This window comes from Monodelphis domestica, chromosome 4, assembly GCF_027887165.1.
Source record: "Monodelphis domestica isolate mMonDom1 chromosome 4, mMonDom1.pri, whole genome shotgun sequence".
Taxonomy (NCBI): Eukaryota; Metazoa; Chordata; class Mammalia; order Didelphimorphia; family Didelphidae; genus Monodelphis; species Monodelphis domestica.
In genome coordinates this window covers 450,189,268-450,205,331 of record NC_077230.1, presented here as the reverse complement: position 1 = coordinate 450,205,331, position 16,064 = coordinate 450,189,268, and the positions used below count along the sequence as shown (strand labels likewise).

Sequence of the window (16,064 nt, the reverse complement as noted above, 5' to 3'; positions counted from 1 at the left end):
CATAATGCACAGTTCATTCTTCCTAGAAAGCCTCCACTAAAGGCCTACTCCAATGCCCCACCATGGCGTGGACCTTTGGGTTCAAACAGAGCACAGGCCCTGGGAGACTAACAGGCCAAGTGTGGGCCCTGTCCCAGAATATCTGTTGTTCAAGGACAAGATTAGCCAAATTTAAAAGGTCCGTATACTTGCTAGAGTCAATGAATATATCCACAGCAGCTCTTAAAGGTCATCTGCTACATTATGGGACATAAGCAGAATGTAAACTTCCTGGTTTTTTTGCTTGTTGTCTATTGCTTTTGCTTAAAAATGCTTGTGAAAGCATTGTGTGAGTGGAAGGAATAAAATGATACCACAGATCGTTCTTGTTTAGTCACTTTTCAGCAACTGTTTGACTCTTTGTGACCCCATTTGGAGTTTTCTTGGTAAAGATATTGGAAGGTCTTGCCTTCTCCAGCTGAGGAGAGTTTTCCTTTTTAAGGAAACTGAGGCAAAGAGCATTAAAAGACTTGCTCAGGTTCACACAGCTATAAGTGTTCTAGAATCAATACTAAGTATTAGTTCTAAGGCAAAAGAGCACCAAGGGCTAGGCAATTGGGATAGAGAGACCTCTGCAGGCCTGCTCATGTCCCTTTGCTGGGCACCTTTCACTCAGCTCTCACTGGTGGCTCCAAGAAGCTGTAGCACGTGCAGGGGCCACACCTTAATAAACCACCTCAGCAGATGGGCTAAAACAAGTTTAGGGTAACTGATGGGCCACAGATTTATTGGTGAGTTAGAGGGGTGCCTACCCCAAGCATTGTTATTTAGCTGGCCTTTTTTTTTAAACCCTTGCCTTCTGTCTTAGTATCCATTGTAAGACAGAAGAGTGGTATGGGTCAGCAATGGGGGTTCAGTGACTTGCCCAGGGTCACACAGTCAAGAAGTGTCTGAGGCCGGATTTGAACCCATATCTTCCCAACTCTGGACCTAGTGCTCTATCCATGGTGCTACAACTAGACTTAGATAAGAAAATAAAGGCTTTGCCTCATTTTACAAATGCCCAGAAGCAAGATTATTTTAACTGAAAACTCGAAGGACACAATAGGAATGGGAAAGCCTAAGAAGGAAACTAAGCCATTAGCAATCAATCACATTCAGGAGGAATTCTCCGATCATGGTCATATGTGGTGAATAAGGAAAGGAGGAGGAGACTGCATAGATGAAAGGGCAGAAAGGCCAACATGTTCAAAGGGAAAAAAATCTTCTAGAATCCATCCAGAAACAGCCCTAAGCAGTGTCCAGATATGTGTCCGCGTCAAACTGAGTATTTGTGAAGGGCAGCATCCAAATTCTGTCTAAAGCCAGGGATGGCTTAAACTAAAGGGCAATAAGGCAGACCCTAGTCTTGCTGAGAAGACAAATTAAATAACCTCAATCTGCTCGATATGACTCCCAACGCTGAGACGCCACCATGGTGGGAATATTTAGGGGGAAATCCTCAAATTCAGATATAAAAATGGACCTGCGACCGTACTAATGTCATATGCATAAGAAAGAAGGTAAAAATGATGAGAAAAGCAAGAACAATGTGGTCGTTACTATGTATATTATATGAACTCTATAAACCTTTAGGGGGGGCTTGCTGTTGGTCAGCTGCTTCAGTTGTGCCCAGCTCTGTGTGACCCCATTTGGGGTTTTCCTGGCAGAGATTTGGGGGGTTGGCCATTTCCTTCTCCAGCTCATTTTACAGGTGAGCAAACGGAGGCAAACAGGGTGAAGGAGCTGCCCTGACTCTGGGCTGGCGCGCCATTCGCTGCCCCACCTCGCTGGCTGGGGCTAAAGATCAGCCAATAACAAATGGGAGAGAGACGAGGAGGGGATGGGAAGGAGCACTGGGCGGTGAAGGGCCCAAAGTCTTTAGTGGGCCAGCCGTGTCCAGTGATGCTGAAACAAGGAAGAATGAGGGGAGTTCTAGGATCCAAGCAGAAGCAGCCAGTGAAGGCCTTCCAGAATGGTGTCGGCCACCTGCTGACAGGGGAGCCAGTGGGCGGAGCGTCTGAATTCGAGACGTCTGATGGGGCCAAGAAGGGCAGCGGAGCGAAGGCTGCTTATTGTCTCTGTTCTAGGAAGGCCCCGGCCAGGCGTGTGGAGAGGGCGAAGGATAACCAGGGGACAGGCTCCCTCCAGTCTGGCTCCCTCGCCGGCGGCATCCTCTGGTGCCGTCATGCTCCATCAAGGCCCTCAAAGGGCAGGAAGGGATCAGGATCCCAAATGCTGGTGGAAGGGGTAGCTTTAGAAACTAACTGGGAAGGGAAACAGGTCTATCCCTACAAACTATTTACAGTAGCTCTTTTTGTGGTGGCAAAGAATTGAAGATTGACGGGCTGCCCATCAACTGGACAAAGGCTGAACAAGGTAAGGTGTATGATGTGATGGAAGACTATGGTGCTATAGGCATGCAGGATGGTTTCAGAACCTGAGCCGATACAAAATGAGGTGAGCAGAACCAGGAGAACACTGTGCAGAACGGCTGTACTGCCATGATGCTCGACTATGACTTGGCTACTGTGATCCACGATGAAAAGGCTTCCCATCTCCAGTGACAGAACTAATGAACTCTGAATGCAGACTGAAGCTAACTTTTTTCACTTTCTCTGTTTCTTGCTTTTTATTATGGGGTTTTTTTGCAACATGGCTAATATGGAAATATGTTTTGCATGACTTCACATGTGCTATTTCAATGGGAAGAGAGGAGCTGGAGGGAGGAAAAGAATTTGGAGCTCAATTTTTTTTTTAATGTTAAAAATAAATTCTTTTTAAAAAGAAACTAAATGGTTCACTTCTTTACTAAAGACGAGAAAGGATTAGAAGAAAGAGCAGAGGGAATGAAGAGTCGAGGAGAAGGGTTTGGGAAATCATGCTTATGGAGACAGAGGATTATCTAAAAATTCATGGTGAAAAGTCTCTGCTTATCTCCCCAGACTCGGGGGCTTTGAGGAGTGCTCTCTGCCCACCAACTGAAAGGCCTTTGCTCCTAAATGACCAAATGAGGTCTTGCTTTTAACAACTCACTTGTGTCTTGTTTTATTCACTCACCCAGACTGGGGCCTCTTGAGATCTCCCTCTCCAGGACCCATGGTGCTTCCCCTCGCTCCAACCTGCAGATGACTTCTGGTTTGAAAACTTGCAGCCCTGTTCATGGAGAAAGCAATGGAAAAGGTTGTAGTCACAGAAAGTCATCTTATAAGTCAATCCCAGAGCCTGACTCTTCTGGGAAAAGAAGGGATGATCTACACAAAGGATCTCTGAAGAATGGGCTGTATTGCACTTCCTTGGTAGGCAGATCATGCAGAGAATCTGGGATCATAGAACTAATTTTCTTGACTCTTTGTTCCTTTTAAGGAAGATGGGAACCATTTACATCTACAGCCATCTGAACTGGGATCTGGGGAAGAAATCCTGACCTGGAGGGAGGAGAGAGGATGGGGAAGAGGGAGCTCTGCAAAGAGAGGCTGAGAATGCCCATCACATCAATGCCTCCAAAGCCTGGGGGAAGCACAGATACAAGTGCCTTTATCTCTGGAGGAAGTCACCCTTACCCAGGGACACCAGGTTCCTGTAGTTCTCCAACATCACATCTCGGTACAGGTTCTTCTGGGAGAGGTCCAGCTGGCCCCACTCCCCCTGGGTAAAGTCCACAGAGACATCCTTGAAGGTCACTGATTCCTGAAACATCAAAAACACATCTTTTATGCAATCCGAATGAAGAAGAGAGAAAGAGGATGTTCAGTATGGAGGTCCTGGGGAATCTCAGCCAAAAAGAAGGGACGATCAATCCATCTAAGCATTTGATCGAGGACCTTGTCTAGGCCAAGCACTAGGCTACAGAGGAGGCTTACAAGAAAAAAGATGAAACTGTTCCTGCCCTCCAGGACTCTTGCTAGGGAGGGCAATGTCTACAGAGAGAAATGAATACAAGACATGCAAATAGGCTGAAGTGATAGGAAAACCCTTCTGGGCACAGCTGACAGATAGCCTGTGCAAAGGTGCGGCAGTGAGAGATGAACAAGTAGGCCCGCTGAAGGGTTCCAGGTATGAACAAATCATGAAAGTATTACAGATGTATTCAGAAGCCGTCTCTAATGAGAAAGTGCTCATGGACCAGACTTAAGGACATATTTCTACTATGTCACCTGGCGGATTTCTGAATCCATAAATTCAGGTGGGGCCAAACCTTAATGCCGTTGTCTCGTGTGTGCAAGCTCGCAGACAAGTTTTAGGGAGCACACCTGCATTGCTAAGATTAGCCTGGTGCCAGCTTTCTGGAAAGGAGAAGTCCTGGCTGGGATGCCGGGCCGCTGATGAGGCTGCCATCCATCCTTCTGGCTTTGATGTACCAGGTGGGTGAGGGATGCCCTGCCGCCCCCTCCTTGGGCAAGATCAGCTCCCTCATTCGGGGTCCATGGGACGCTCTTTCCCAGAGCCTTGGAGCAAGGGCTGACAAGCCCAGCGTGAACCTGACGGCTGCTGCGTCTCTGTCTATTTTCTCTCTTTGGGTCATACCTCGCTTTGTCTTTAACTCTTCCACCCACACTGCCTCCGTCCCCAGCTTCCCTGTCAGAGGCTCCTCCCCCGCACGAATATAGACATAGAGATATAGATAGATATCTGCAAGAGCTTCAGGACGGCTACACCAGCCGGGAGCATGAGGAAGGATGATGGGAAAGGAGCTGCAAAGGCAGTCTGGAGGGGGCAGGGTTGGTCCTCTCTGGGGGGCTTTCAATACGAGCAACAGATTCTGTGCTGCCTGAGGAAGGATGCCAGAGCCAGAAGAATGGCTATTTGGGCTGCCAGGAATCAGGAAGGCTGCCACTGACTAGAGAGCCTCAGGCAGCCCGGGGGGTGCAGGTTGGGCGATCTCGAAGGAAATCCCAAGGATGGAAGGAAGGAAGGAGCGGGCTGTCTGCAAAGTATCCTCCAGATGGCAGCCCAGAATGCAGGCACCCAGGCACAGCAGCGGGACAAGGCCTCCTGTTCCCACTACCACCACACATATATGAGGAGGACATTGGGAAAGGACAGGCAAGTGTCAGTGACCTCTGCAGCCTCCAGGGCGCGCCATCCACAGGCAACTGGTAAAGAGGGGAATGACGTGACTGGCTATGGAGAGGGGCGTCATTGACAAAGAGCTGACAATCATACTGGGGGACCCACAAGTTCAGCTGGAGGCAGCTGGAGGTGGGGGCAGAGGCCAGACCACTGGGCCTATAGTTATTAGGATCCGAGTTCAAATCTGGATTCATATATTTACTAGCTGTGTAACCTTAGGCAAGTCACTTTACCCTATTGGCCTTGGTTTCCTTATCTGTAAAATAAACTGGAGTAGGAAATGGAAAGCACTCCAGTATCTTTTGCCAAGAAAACCCCAAATGACACTGCAGAGAATGACTATGTCACATGAATAACAACAGGTGGTTCAGGAGATAAAGAGCTAGCCTGGAGTCAGGAAGATGGGAATTCAAATCTAGCTTTAGACACTTACTAGCTATATGTCCCTGGACAAGTCACTTAATCGCTCCCTGCCTCAGTTTCCCCAACTGCTAAATGGGGATAATAACAGCACCTCCCTTTCAGAGTCAATGAAGGGAATCACATGAGATAATACTAAGAAAGCGCTTGGCACAGTGGGGGCTTAATGAATGCCTGTCCTGTCTCTCCCTCCAGAGAGAGACAGGAGGACACAAGGCAGAGCTTTGGGAATCTGCTCACAGTTGCCTAGGTTTATGTTAACAGAAGTGGGTCTACACTGCAAAAATGCGGTCTTTCTGCTACTCCCCAAATGACTCCTTTTCACCGATGCTTGTTCTCTCCTTAAGCCTCTCACAGCGCTCCCTCCTCTCCCCTCCTCTGCTGAGGGCTGATGTAACTGTTGGGTTTCAGGGGATGGTCACTTAGGCCAGTAACCTGGTTCGGGAGGACTATTCAAGCCCATGGTCAGGTAGAACCAGACCGTGAGCTACTAAACACAGATCACTGTATTTATGTATTATTAAACAGGGACAGTTTGTTGTACTTAATAAACAAGGGAAGGTGAAAAGGGGATTTGGGATAACCCAAACTAAGGTCAATCTACTTAAACCCACCAGATCGAAATATCTCTTTGGAGAGATTTCTTCTGAGTAAACTTCCTACTCTAATCCTCCCTAACTCCCTAAATCTCCAGTTCCTGATCTTAATGAGACCCTTCAACTAAACCCCTCTTTGTTGGATTTAAGGAAAGGATCTGTGTAAGGCTTCACTAGGGCCAGGGAAGGTTTTAGATCCAAAAAGGATCCAGACTCGATTTCACAATCACTGAAGATGGATCAGATCACCAGAAACTGCCTCGATGAAATTCAGCAAGCAAAAGAGCAATCAGGAAAAGACAGGATCAGCCACCAAGGAAATCTGCAGCCAGCACGTCCAGAGAGCCCGCTAACAGCCTTGGTCCCAGCCTAACCCTCCTTCACAGTTCCAGAATCTTCCTGTTGGTCTCATGCCACTTCTCTCTGCAAACTTCCACACTTTTCTTTATAACAGGGCTTTGACTCATACTTCAGCAAACAACCTGAACCCATCTGAAAAGAGCTCCTTCTCATTTCAGTCTCCTGACATCTTGTTTTACCCTAAACTCTGATGAAGATGTGGCCCTTCTCCTTGCCAAGGTCAACCCCTCTTTATGCATCCTTAACTCCACACCTTCCTACCTTTTCCAACAGGTGGCGCCCACCATTATCCCCCTTCTCTCTAATCTACAACCTCTCTCCCTATCCCTTGGCTCTTTCTCTGAAGCCTACAAATATGCCCATGTCCCTTTCATCCTTTTATTAAATTTTATTTTAAAAAACAATGAAAAATAAATTTCCTCTTCTTCCCATCTTCCCTCAACATTGGGGGACATGAAATACAAAACTCTTATAGCAAATAAGCAGAGACAAGAAAAATATGTTTCCACACTTACCATGCCCCCCCAAAATTTATGTCTCATTCTACAGCTTGAGTCCATCACATGTAAGAAGGTGGGTCTTCACTGGTCTTCAGGAATTATGGTAGATCGATGCCTTGATCATAGTCTTAAGTATTGCAAAGTTGTTTGTCTTTAAAATGCTATTATTGTCTAAATTGTCCTCCTGGTTTTGGTCATGTCACTCTGCATCAGTTATACAAGTTTTCTAGGTTTCTCTGAAATCATCCTTTTGATAATTTTTTATATTATAATAATATTCCATTACATTAAAACACCATCATTTATTCAGTCATTCCCGAACTGATGGGCACACCTTTAGTTTCTATTCTTTGCCACCACACAAGAGTAATTAAAAATATTCTGCATATAGTAGGCATTCATTATTCCTCATTTAGGTCCAATTTCAGTTCATTCCAACTCAAAGCCATCCTCTGCACAGCTGCCAAAGTATATCTGACCATGCTATCCCATTCTCTATGAATTCCAGGAGCTCCCTCGTACAATCATGGTCAAATATAAATCCTATATCTACTTGTACACAAATATTTTTAGCAGCTCTCTTTGTAGTAACAAAGAAGTAAGACTATACCTCTCAAACTATTAAGACACTTTTTTATAGAATTAGAAAAAATTATAACAAAGTTCATCTGGAAAAACAAAAGGTCAAGAATATCAAGGGAAATAATGAAAAAAAGTGAAGGATGGGGCCTTGCAGTACCAGATCTTACTTAAACTGTACTACAAAGCATGATCATCAAAACAATCTAGTACTGGCTAAGAGACAGAAGGGAGGATCAATGGAATAGAATTAGAGTAAATGTCCTCAGCAAGATAGTATAGTATAGGATAAACCCAAAGATCCCAGCTTTTGGGACAAGAACTCACTCTGACAAAAACTGCTGGGAAAATTGGAAAACAGTATGAGAGAGATTAGGTTTAGATCAACATCTCACTCCCTATACCAAGATAATTCAGAATGGGTAAATGACTTAAATATAAAGAGGGAAATTATAAGTAAATTAGGTGAACATAGAATAGTATACCTGTCAGATCTATGGGAAAGGAAAGATTTTAAGACCAAGCAAGAGATAGAGAATATTACAAAATGTAAAATGAGTAATTTTTATTACATTAAATGAAAAAGGTTTTGTACAAATAAAACCAATGCAACCAAAATTAGAAGGGAGGCAACAAATTTGGAAAAAATCTTTATAACAAAAACCTCTGGCAAAGATCTAATTTCTCAAATTTATAAGGAGCTAAGTCAATTGTACAAAAAAATCAAGCCATTCCCCAATTGATAAATGGTCAAGGGCCATGAACAGGCAGTTTTCAGACAAAGAAATCAAAACTATCAATAAACACATGAAAAAATGCTCTAAATCTCTCATAATCAGAGAAATGCAAATCAAAACAATGCTGAGGTACCATCTCATACCTAACAGATTGGCCAATATGACAGTAAATTAAAATAATAAATATTGGACGTGATGTGGCAAAATTCAGATACTAACATATTGCTGGTGGAGCTGTGAATTGATCCAACCATTCTGGAAGGCAATTTGGAATTATGTGCAAAGGGCTTTAAAAGACTGCCTGCTAGGGGCAGCTGGGTAGCTCAGTGGATTGAGACCAGGCCTAGAGACAGGAGGTCCTAGGTTCAAATATGGTCTTAGACACTTCCTAGCTATGTGGCCCTGGGCAATTCACTTAACCCCCATTGCCTAGCCCTTACCACTCTTCTGCCTTAGAACCAATGCACAGTATCAATTCTAAGATGGAAGGTAACTGTTTAAAAAAAAGACTGCCTGCTGTTTGATCCAGCCATACTACTACTGGGATTGTACCCCCAAAGAGATAATAAGGAAAAATACATGTACAAAAATATTCATAGCTGTGCTCTTTGTGGTGGCAAAAAACTGGAAAATGAGGGGATGCCCTTTGATTGGGGAATGGCTGACCAAGTTGTGGTATGTGGCTGTAAAGGAATATTACTGAGCCATAAGAATGATCAACAGAATGAGTTTGGAAAAACCCAGAAAGACTTATATGAACTGATGCAAAGTGAAGTGAGGAGAACTAGGAGAACACTGTATACAGTAACAGAAATATTACTCTGTGATCAACTGTGAAGAACTCAACTATTATCAGCAAAGCAAGTGTCCAAGAGAAACACGAGGGACCCATGATGAAAATGCCTCCACAGCTAAAGAAGGAACTACTGGAGTCTGACTGCAGATCAAAGTAGGCCATTCTTCACTTTATTTCCTTCCTGGGTTTTTATTGTCTGAGTGGTAGGTGCTTTCTTTCATGGCATGAGGAATATGGAAATATGTATTGCACCACAGCACTGGTATAACCTATATCAAACTACTTACCCCCTTAGTGGGGAGGGAGGGAGAGAATCTGAATAGTCAAATGTCAGATAATAAATGTCAAAAACTGTGATTAAAAAAAAAGTTAAATATATATGAACATGTGTACATATATGTGTGAGTGTATGTTCATATGTCCTATCTGGTATTTAAAGCTTTCTGGCCCCTTCCTGGTCTCCTTATATGTACTCTACAACACAGTCATGCTGGCTGACCGGCTATTTATCTTTCATCTTGTCCCTTCGCCCCAGCTCTTCCCCATACCTGAAAGACTGATTGTTCCGAAGGATAACAAGTGAAGCTAAGGGCCCTGACAAGAAGCTTTAGTTGGTCAGAGGATATCTAAGAAAAGGAAGGGAAATGTGTCCACGCTGAGAAACGTGATTCCTTTTTAGGAAAGACCTAAAATACCAACTTACCTGGGACGTGGCTATTAGGAACCCAGAGGTCATTTCCTTCCCTGCGATGCTCCCTTCCTAAGGAAAGGCAGACTTCAGAAGGGAGACCTGGAGGAAAAGAAAGAAGTTATGAGACATCAGGGCTGACTCAGCTCTGAAAATCACTGACGTCCAGTGAGGTGTGATCCTGATAGTATCCGAGAGCCTGAGAGATCAGGGAGGAGAAGCCTGAAGTATGATTCTATTTCTGTGCTCAAAGCAGGTTCCAAAAAATACAGGTCCAGGGGCAGCTTGGTGGCTCAGTGGATGGAGAGCCAGGCCTAGAGACAGGAGGTCCAGGGATTAAATCTGGCCTCTGACACTTCCTTACTGTGTGACCCTGGCCAAGTCACTCAACCCCAATTGCCTTAACCTTACCACTCTTCTACCTGGGAACTGATATGATCAATTCTAAGACAGAAGGTAAGAGTTTAAAAATAAATAAATAAAAGTCCAATCTGGGAGTAAGGACACATGGGTTAAATTTGGTCTTCTGTACTTTGTGGTAACAAGCTTCCAACTTATTCTCTCTATGCCTCAGTTACTTTCTCATTCCATGATGTAAAACATTTCCATTGTCCTTCCTGCCTCAAAGGATTAGGAGGTCACATTTCTAAGTTCTCTGAAGCCTGCTGTTGGACAGGGTGGATGTAATGTTCTCTATGGATGGAATGTTCCATTGTGGGAGGGATACAAATAATCTGATTCTTCCAAAGGTTACCTAAGCTGGAAGCTTTGTGTTTGAGGCACTTTTCAGTCTTCCAAGTACTATAGAAATATCCATTTTTATTAGCATTATCAAAACTGGCTCATGTCCTAAAAGGTTATCAAGCCCAATCTCATTCATCAGGCATTGGGTATTGGTATCAGGTATCGTGATCCTGTGGGAGCTCTCACTGAGTCAAATCCACACTGGGCCAGCTGTCAGGGTGCACCTAGATTTTAGCAAAGCACTTTTTAAATGGTATCGTACTCTATTCTTGTGGTAAGGATGGAGAGATGGAGGCTGTGCAGAAACACAACTGGGTGGACTGATATCGATATGGAAAAACAGAGAGCCTGAGCAATCTGCGCTTGTCTCCATGCTGCTTACCATTTTAATCAGTGTCTTGGGCAGAGATGGCATCTTCATCAACTTTGAAGCTATTTTTTAAAAAGTTGAGAAGAATCACTAATATGTTGGGTGATAAATTTGGACAGACTAAGGATTGGGATAAATGTCACGAGATGTTCATTGGGATGTGTCAAGTCTTACTCCTAGGTTTAAAACTTGACTTCAGAGGTACACAATTGGGGTGGTGAGACTGGATAGTGGTGGTCTATCGGAGGGGAAACGATAGAATTTTGTGAGCTTCAAGCTTACTCTAAGCCAGTGGTGAAAGGAAAGCCAAGATCTAAGGCAAAATCTAACACAAATCTAATGCAATCTTGGGAGTCATCAGAAGCCCAGTGAGCTATATTCTCACTCTGCTCTCATCAGAGCACTGTATCAAGTTCTAGAGACCATAATTTTACAAAAAAAACATTGACAGTGTGGAGAGTTCTGGAAAAAGGCCAGCAGCATAGTGAATGATCTTGAATTCATGCCATATGACACATGGATGAGGGGGCTGGGGTGTGTGTTGTGAACTTTAAAGATTCCCAGACCCTACTTCATAAGGTTGGGTTAAGACCATTCCCCATTGGGACCACTCCCCATTTGGGTAGTGAAGGTACTTGATCAGGAATGTGAGAACTCTACTTCACCATCCTTAAGCATGCCTTAGGGGAAGATAAAGTTGTAAACTCTTTGCTGAACAATGAAAAGTACTTAAACCCATACTTATAGTAAGGCAAAAGTTCTTAAGCTGTGCCTATTTTAGGACTAATACAAAAGGGTGCTAAGTACCTATAAGGGTCAGGCAACTTGTGAACTTACAAGGAGCAAAGAGGTGAGAACTTACTCAGAGATTCTAGTCTACTCAGGTGTGAATTACTCAAAGGATTAAGTCTTCTTAGGTGTGAATTCAGAATGGTCTGTCCTTTGGAAAACGTCTACTGTGATTGGTAGATGGGAGAACTTAGGGGAGGTGACATAGGAGAAAATTCTCTTTATAAGGAGAGGACAGTCTCCTAAAGGAAGCTTTGGAGGACAGTCTGTTGAAGACAGTCTGTTGAAGACAGTCTGAGGGAGGCTGACTCTGGCTGGAACTCCCTCTGACGAGACTCTGTCCCTCTGAATCCTTGCTTGGACAGATCTTGTGGTGAGTGATAAAATACTGACTGATCCCTCTCTTCCGAGGCTGGCTCATGCCGGCCTCGGCTGGTATAGCCCTTTTCTCATTATTTCCTTTCTCTCTCTCTCTCTTTTTCTTTAATTCCTCATTGTAATTAATTAAAATCTCTATAAAACCCAGCTGACTTAGGTTTATTGAATAATTGGGATTTTTTTCCCTGGCGACCACCTTATATATTGATTTAAAAACAAAACACTGCAGTGAAAACATGTTTTCTGCGGTCACAATTTACTCATCCACTCTTTTAGATACTACAATTTAAGTCTTCCACTATTTTAATCACTACAGTTTATGACAACCAACTATTTTAATTATTACAGTGTGCAGGAGACCAAATAATAATCGTCAAATGTGTTCCTCTGACTCCAGGAAGACCAGGAATAATGGGTAGAAGTTGCAAAAAAAAAATTTTTTTTAAGTTTCATGTGAGGAAAAACAAAGTATTAGAACTTCTCAAAAGTGGAATGGAGGGGGCAGCTGGGTAGCTCAGTGGATTGAGAGCCAGGCCTAGAGACGGAAGGTCCTAGGTTCAAATCTGGCCTCAGACACTTCCCGGCTGTGTGACCCTGGGCAAGTCACTTGACCCCCATTGCCTAGCCCTTACCACTCTTCTGCCTTGGAGCCAATACCCAGTATTGACTCCAAGACGGAAGGTAAAAGTTTAAAAAAAAAATGGAATGGGTTGCTTCAGAGGGTGGGAGATCCTGGCTCCCCCTTCATTCAATGCCTTCAAACAAAGGCTTGATGCCCATTTGTTGGCTCCGATTTAGAGGCCATCAGATAGGGCAAGGGAAGTTTGAACCATGTGGCCTCTGAGAACTCTGAAACGTTCTGGATCCCGTAAAGACAAGACTCCCTGATGTCGGAGGTTCCTTCCAACTCTGCAATCTCTGAATGCAGTTCAGATGTAGTCAGGCCAGGATCCAGCATCCCAGAGAGGAACATCACCTCCCTAAGCCTGTGTAGCCCTGGGGCACTCTAGGAGAGTAGACCTTTCCAATTTACTCTCCATCGTTAGCCAGACCAGACTCTTGGGCTTCACCAGCTCAGAAATGACATCCAACGTCTCTCCATCTATCTCACCAGAGGGGCAGGGCAACGTGTCAGATGCTCTGCAAAGATCTACATTTAAACGCCACCTGGCAGGATTCTTTGTTCTTTGCAAACTTCCAAGGATCTGGGGCAGGGGCTGCCCAATATCTGCAAGATCTTCCAAATAAAGGATAGAAAGCCGGCTTGAATTGGGTATGAGCTGTGCTGGCTGTGAGCGGGTCAACAAAGGCATAGTAAGCACCTAGCCCATGCCAGTGGGTCCCTGCCTTCAAGGAGCCCACATTCAATGGGAGGAGATGCGAACAAATGATACAATAATAATAATGAAGGCCAGCATGTACACAGCACTGGAAGGTTTACAAAGCACTTTGCAGATGTTATGTAAGGAACCATTGCAACAATTCTAGTAAGTAGGGGCATTAATTACCATCTTCATTTTACAGTTGAGGAAACTGAGGCAGACAGGCAGAAAGACTAGCCCAGGGTCATACAGCTAGTATGAGTCTGAGGCTGGATTTGAACTTAGATCTTCCTGACTGCAGGAGCATCTACTGGGTCGTTGGACATATGTGCATTACATGGAAGCCATATGGCAAGGAAAGCGCTGGGGGAGGGAGGGGAGGGGGAAAGAGGGGGTTCCTTCCTATCTCCCTATTAAATCGGGGCCCACCTCCCCGTGAGATGTTTCTCCAGCTTTAGAGAGGGGCATCTCCCTCAACTCTCATCCTGGTCTTCCTTTGGTCTTTCCCTTTTCCCGCAAGGAGCTAAAAAGAATGACCTCATTAACCCTTTCAGTTCCCCTTAGTTCTGGTCCCCAGCCTTCTGGAGGGCCCCAGTGCAACCTCAGTTTCCAGCTCCTGGACAGTCCCCTCCCCCACAGATTCGGGGGGGTCTGTCCCCACACCCCCACTTCTGACCCAACAGAGCCCCTCCTCCATTCTCTCCCCACCGCAGTCCCCACAGAGCCCCTCCCCCAATTCCCCTCTCCTACCTCTAGAGCCCGGCAGAGCCCCTCCCCCTGCTCCCTCCCCCATCAGAGGTTTCACAGAGCCCCTCCCCCCAACGCCCCTTACATACACGGTTTCACTGGGGAGGGGAACCGTGGTCACACTCGTCCCCTCGGAGCCGCCCCACGACAAAACCCCGGAAGGCCTGCCTGTGTGCGGACTGCGCTTGCGCAGACACAACTTCGAGACTACGAGTACCAGAATGCTTCGGGCTCCACTCTAGCGAAAGGAAAGGGGGAGGGGCCTGCTTGGGCTAGGGACAAGGCTAGAACTGACCGGAAGAGGGGTCTTGATTACTCCCCGAGGGAGGTCATCGATCAAAGCTCACCCCCTTCCATATACAGAGGGGAAAACTAAGACTCTGGAACTTGACCCTGGTGGCCAGGCTGTCAGCGTCTTAGCCAGGCCTCGAGCCTAGCGTGGAGCCCTGGAAGGTGGAAGAGTGAGGGATGCGCTCCTGGAGCTCGTGGACCTGGTTTGGGCTTTGCCTCTGCCCCAGATGGACAAGCTGTGAGACTTTGGATAGATCACGGAACCTCTCTGGGGCTCAGTTTCTTCATCTGTACAAAGGGGGAGGGGAGCATCTCAGGACAAGAAATTTTGAGAGACCTAAGAACTGACCCAGGCAAATAACCAGCCTCGATTCTGGCGGACCCGTGATGCTGCCTACCTCCTGGCAGAGAGGAGCTGGGTTCAGGCTGCAGATGGCATGGCTTTATGGAAACTGTTGGACCATGTATGTTTGTTAGAAGGGCTTCGCTTTGCTTTTAAAAAGCAGAAGAGGGATAGGATTGCACCCCTTCCCCCCCAAAAAAAGAAAATTGGGAACAGCCGGCATTTATATCATGCATAAAGATTTACAATGTGCTTAACGTGCTACCTGATCCTAGCCTCCCTACAGCCCTGGGAGATGCCATTATTATCCCCATTTTACAAGCAAAGAAACAGAGGGAGAGAAAAGTGGAGTGACTTCCCCAGAGTCACACCAAGTCTCCGGGACCAGCACTCTATATCCGTTTCTATCATCTAGATGGCCATTGAAGCATTTTTGTTTCATACCCAAAAGAGGAGAAAGGCAAAATTGCTGGACAGGACCCCTTAGCAATAATAATAATCCAGAACAGTTATCTGGCACTCACTGTAAGGCTGGCACTGTGCTAAGTGCTTTAGAATTCTATTCTTACTTGAACCTCACAACCGCCCAGGTAAGTGGCTGCTATTATTATTCTCATTTTACAGAAGAGGAAAAAGGGGATTCCCAGCCTCCTTGGAGTGTTTCAAATGCAACAGACCTTGTTTAATATTCAACATTTATTGAGTACCTACTATGTGTAAGACACCTTGCTAAGCCCTAAAATCTATGTGAAGATTAATAAAAATGTGGTCCCTTCCTTTAAGGAGCTTATTATCCAGAAGGATGATCCAACACATGATACAATGGATCTATCATTTCCATCAGCTCCAAAATAAATCACAATTGGTCTTCAAAAATAAAATAAAATAAAATGTAATGGGCCGGACCCTCAAAAAGTTCTAGCAATACCAACCCTATTGGATCAGGTACCCTCTTCTCTGTGAAGTCTTTCCTCTTGGCCTCAGTTGCTTGTGCCGTCTCTCCCAAAACAAATCATGTTCTCATCTATTTTGTACATGTGTGTGTTTATTTTAAGCTGGATATATTTTCTATGGTCTCATCTTCCCTATTAGAATTTAAGGGTAGGGATTGTTTAATTCTTTGTACTTGTATCCCCAGCAACAAATCTTGTTCACTGGTTGAAAGTTATATGTTCAATATTATTGTATTGGCACAGTGGATAGAGTGCCAGATCTGGAGTCAGGAAGACTCATCTTCCTGGATTCAAATATGGCCTCAGACACTTACTAGCTGTGTGGCCTTGGGCAAGTCACTTAACTTTATTTGCCTCAGT

General features: G+C 45.0%; 1 protein-coding gene across 1 annotated transcript in view; it reads right to left on the bottom strand.

The window, feature by feature from the left end:
* The window catches only part of LOC100017529 (zinc finger protein 420-like), a 57,492-nt gene that overhangs the window by 14,436 nt on the left and 26,992 nt on the right, over positions 1-16,064 (bottom strand). The window contains exons 6-8 of the mRNA XM_056826317.1: positions 9,783-9,839; positions 3,582-3,708; positions 3,079-3,174 (exon numbers count right to left, since the gene is read on the bottom strand). Of these exons, the coding sequence (XP_056682295.1) occupies positions 3,079-3,174; positions 3,582-3,708; positions 9,783-9,839 (280 nt within the window). The remainder of the gene's footprint in view (positions 1-3,078; positions 3,175-3,581; positions 3,709-9,782; positions 9,840-16,064) is intronic.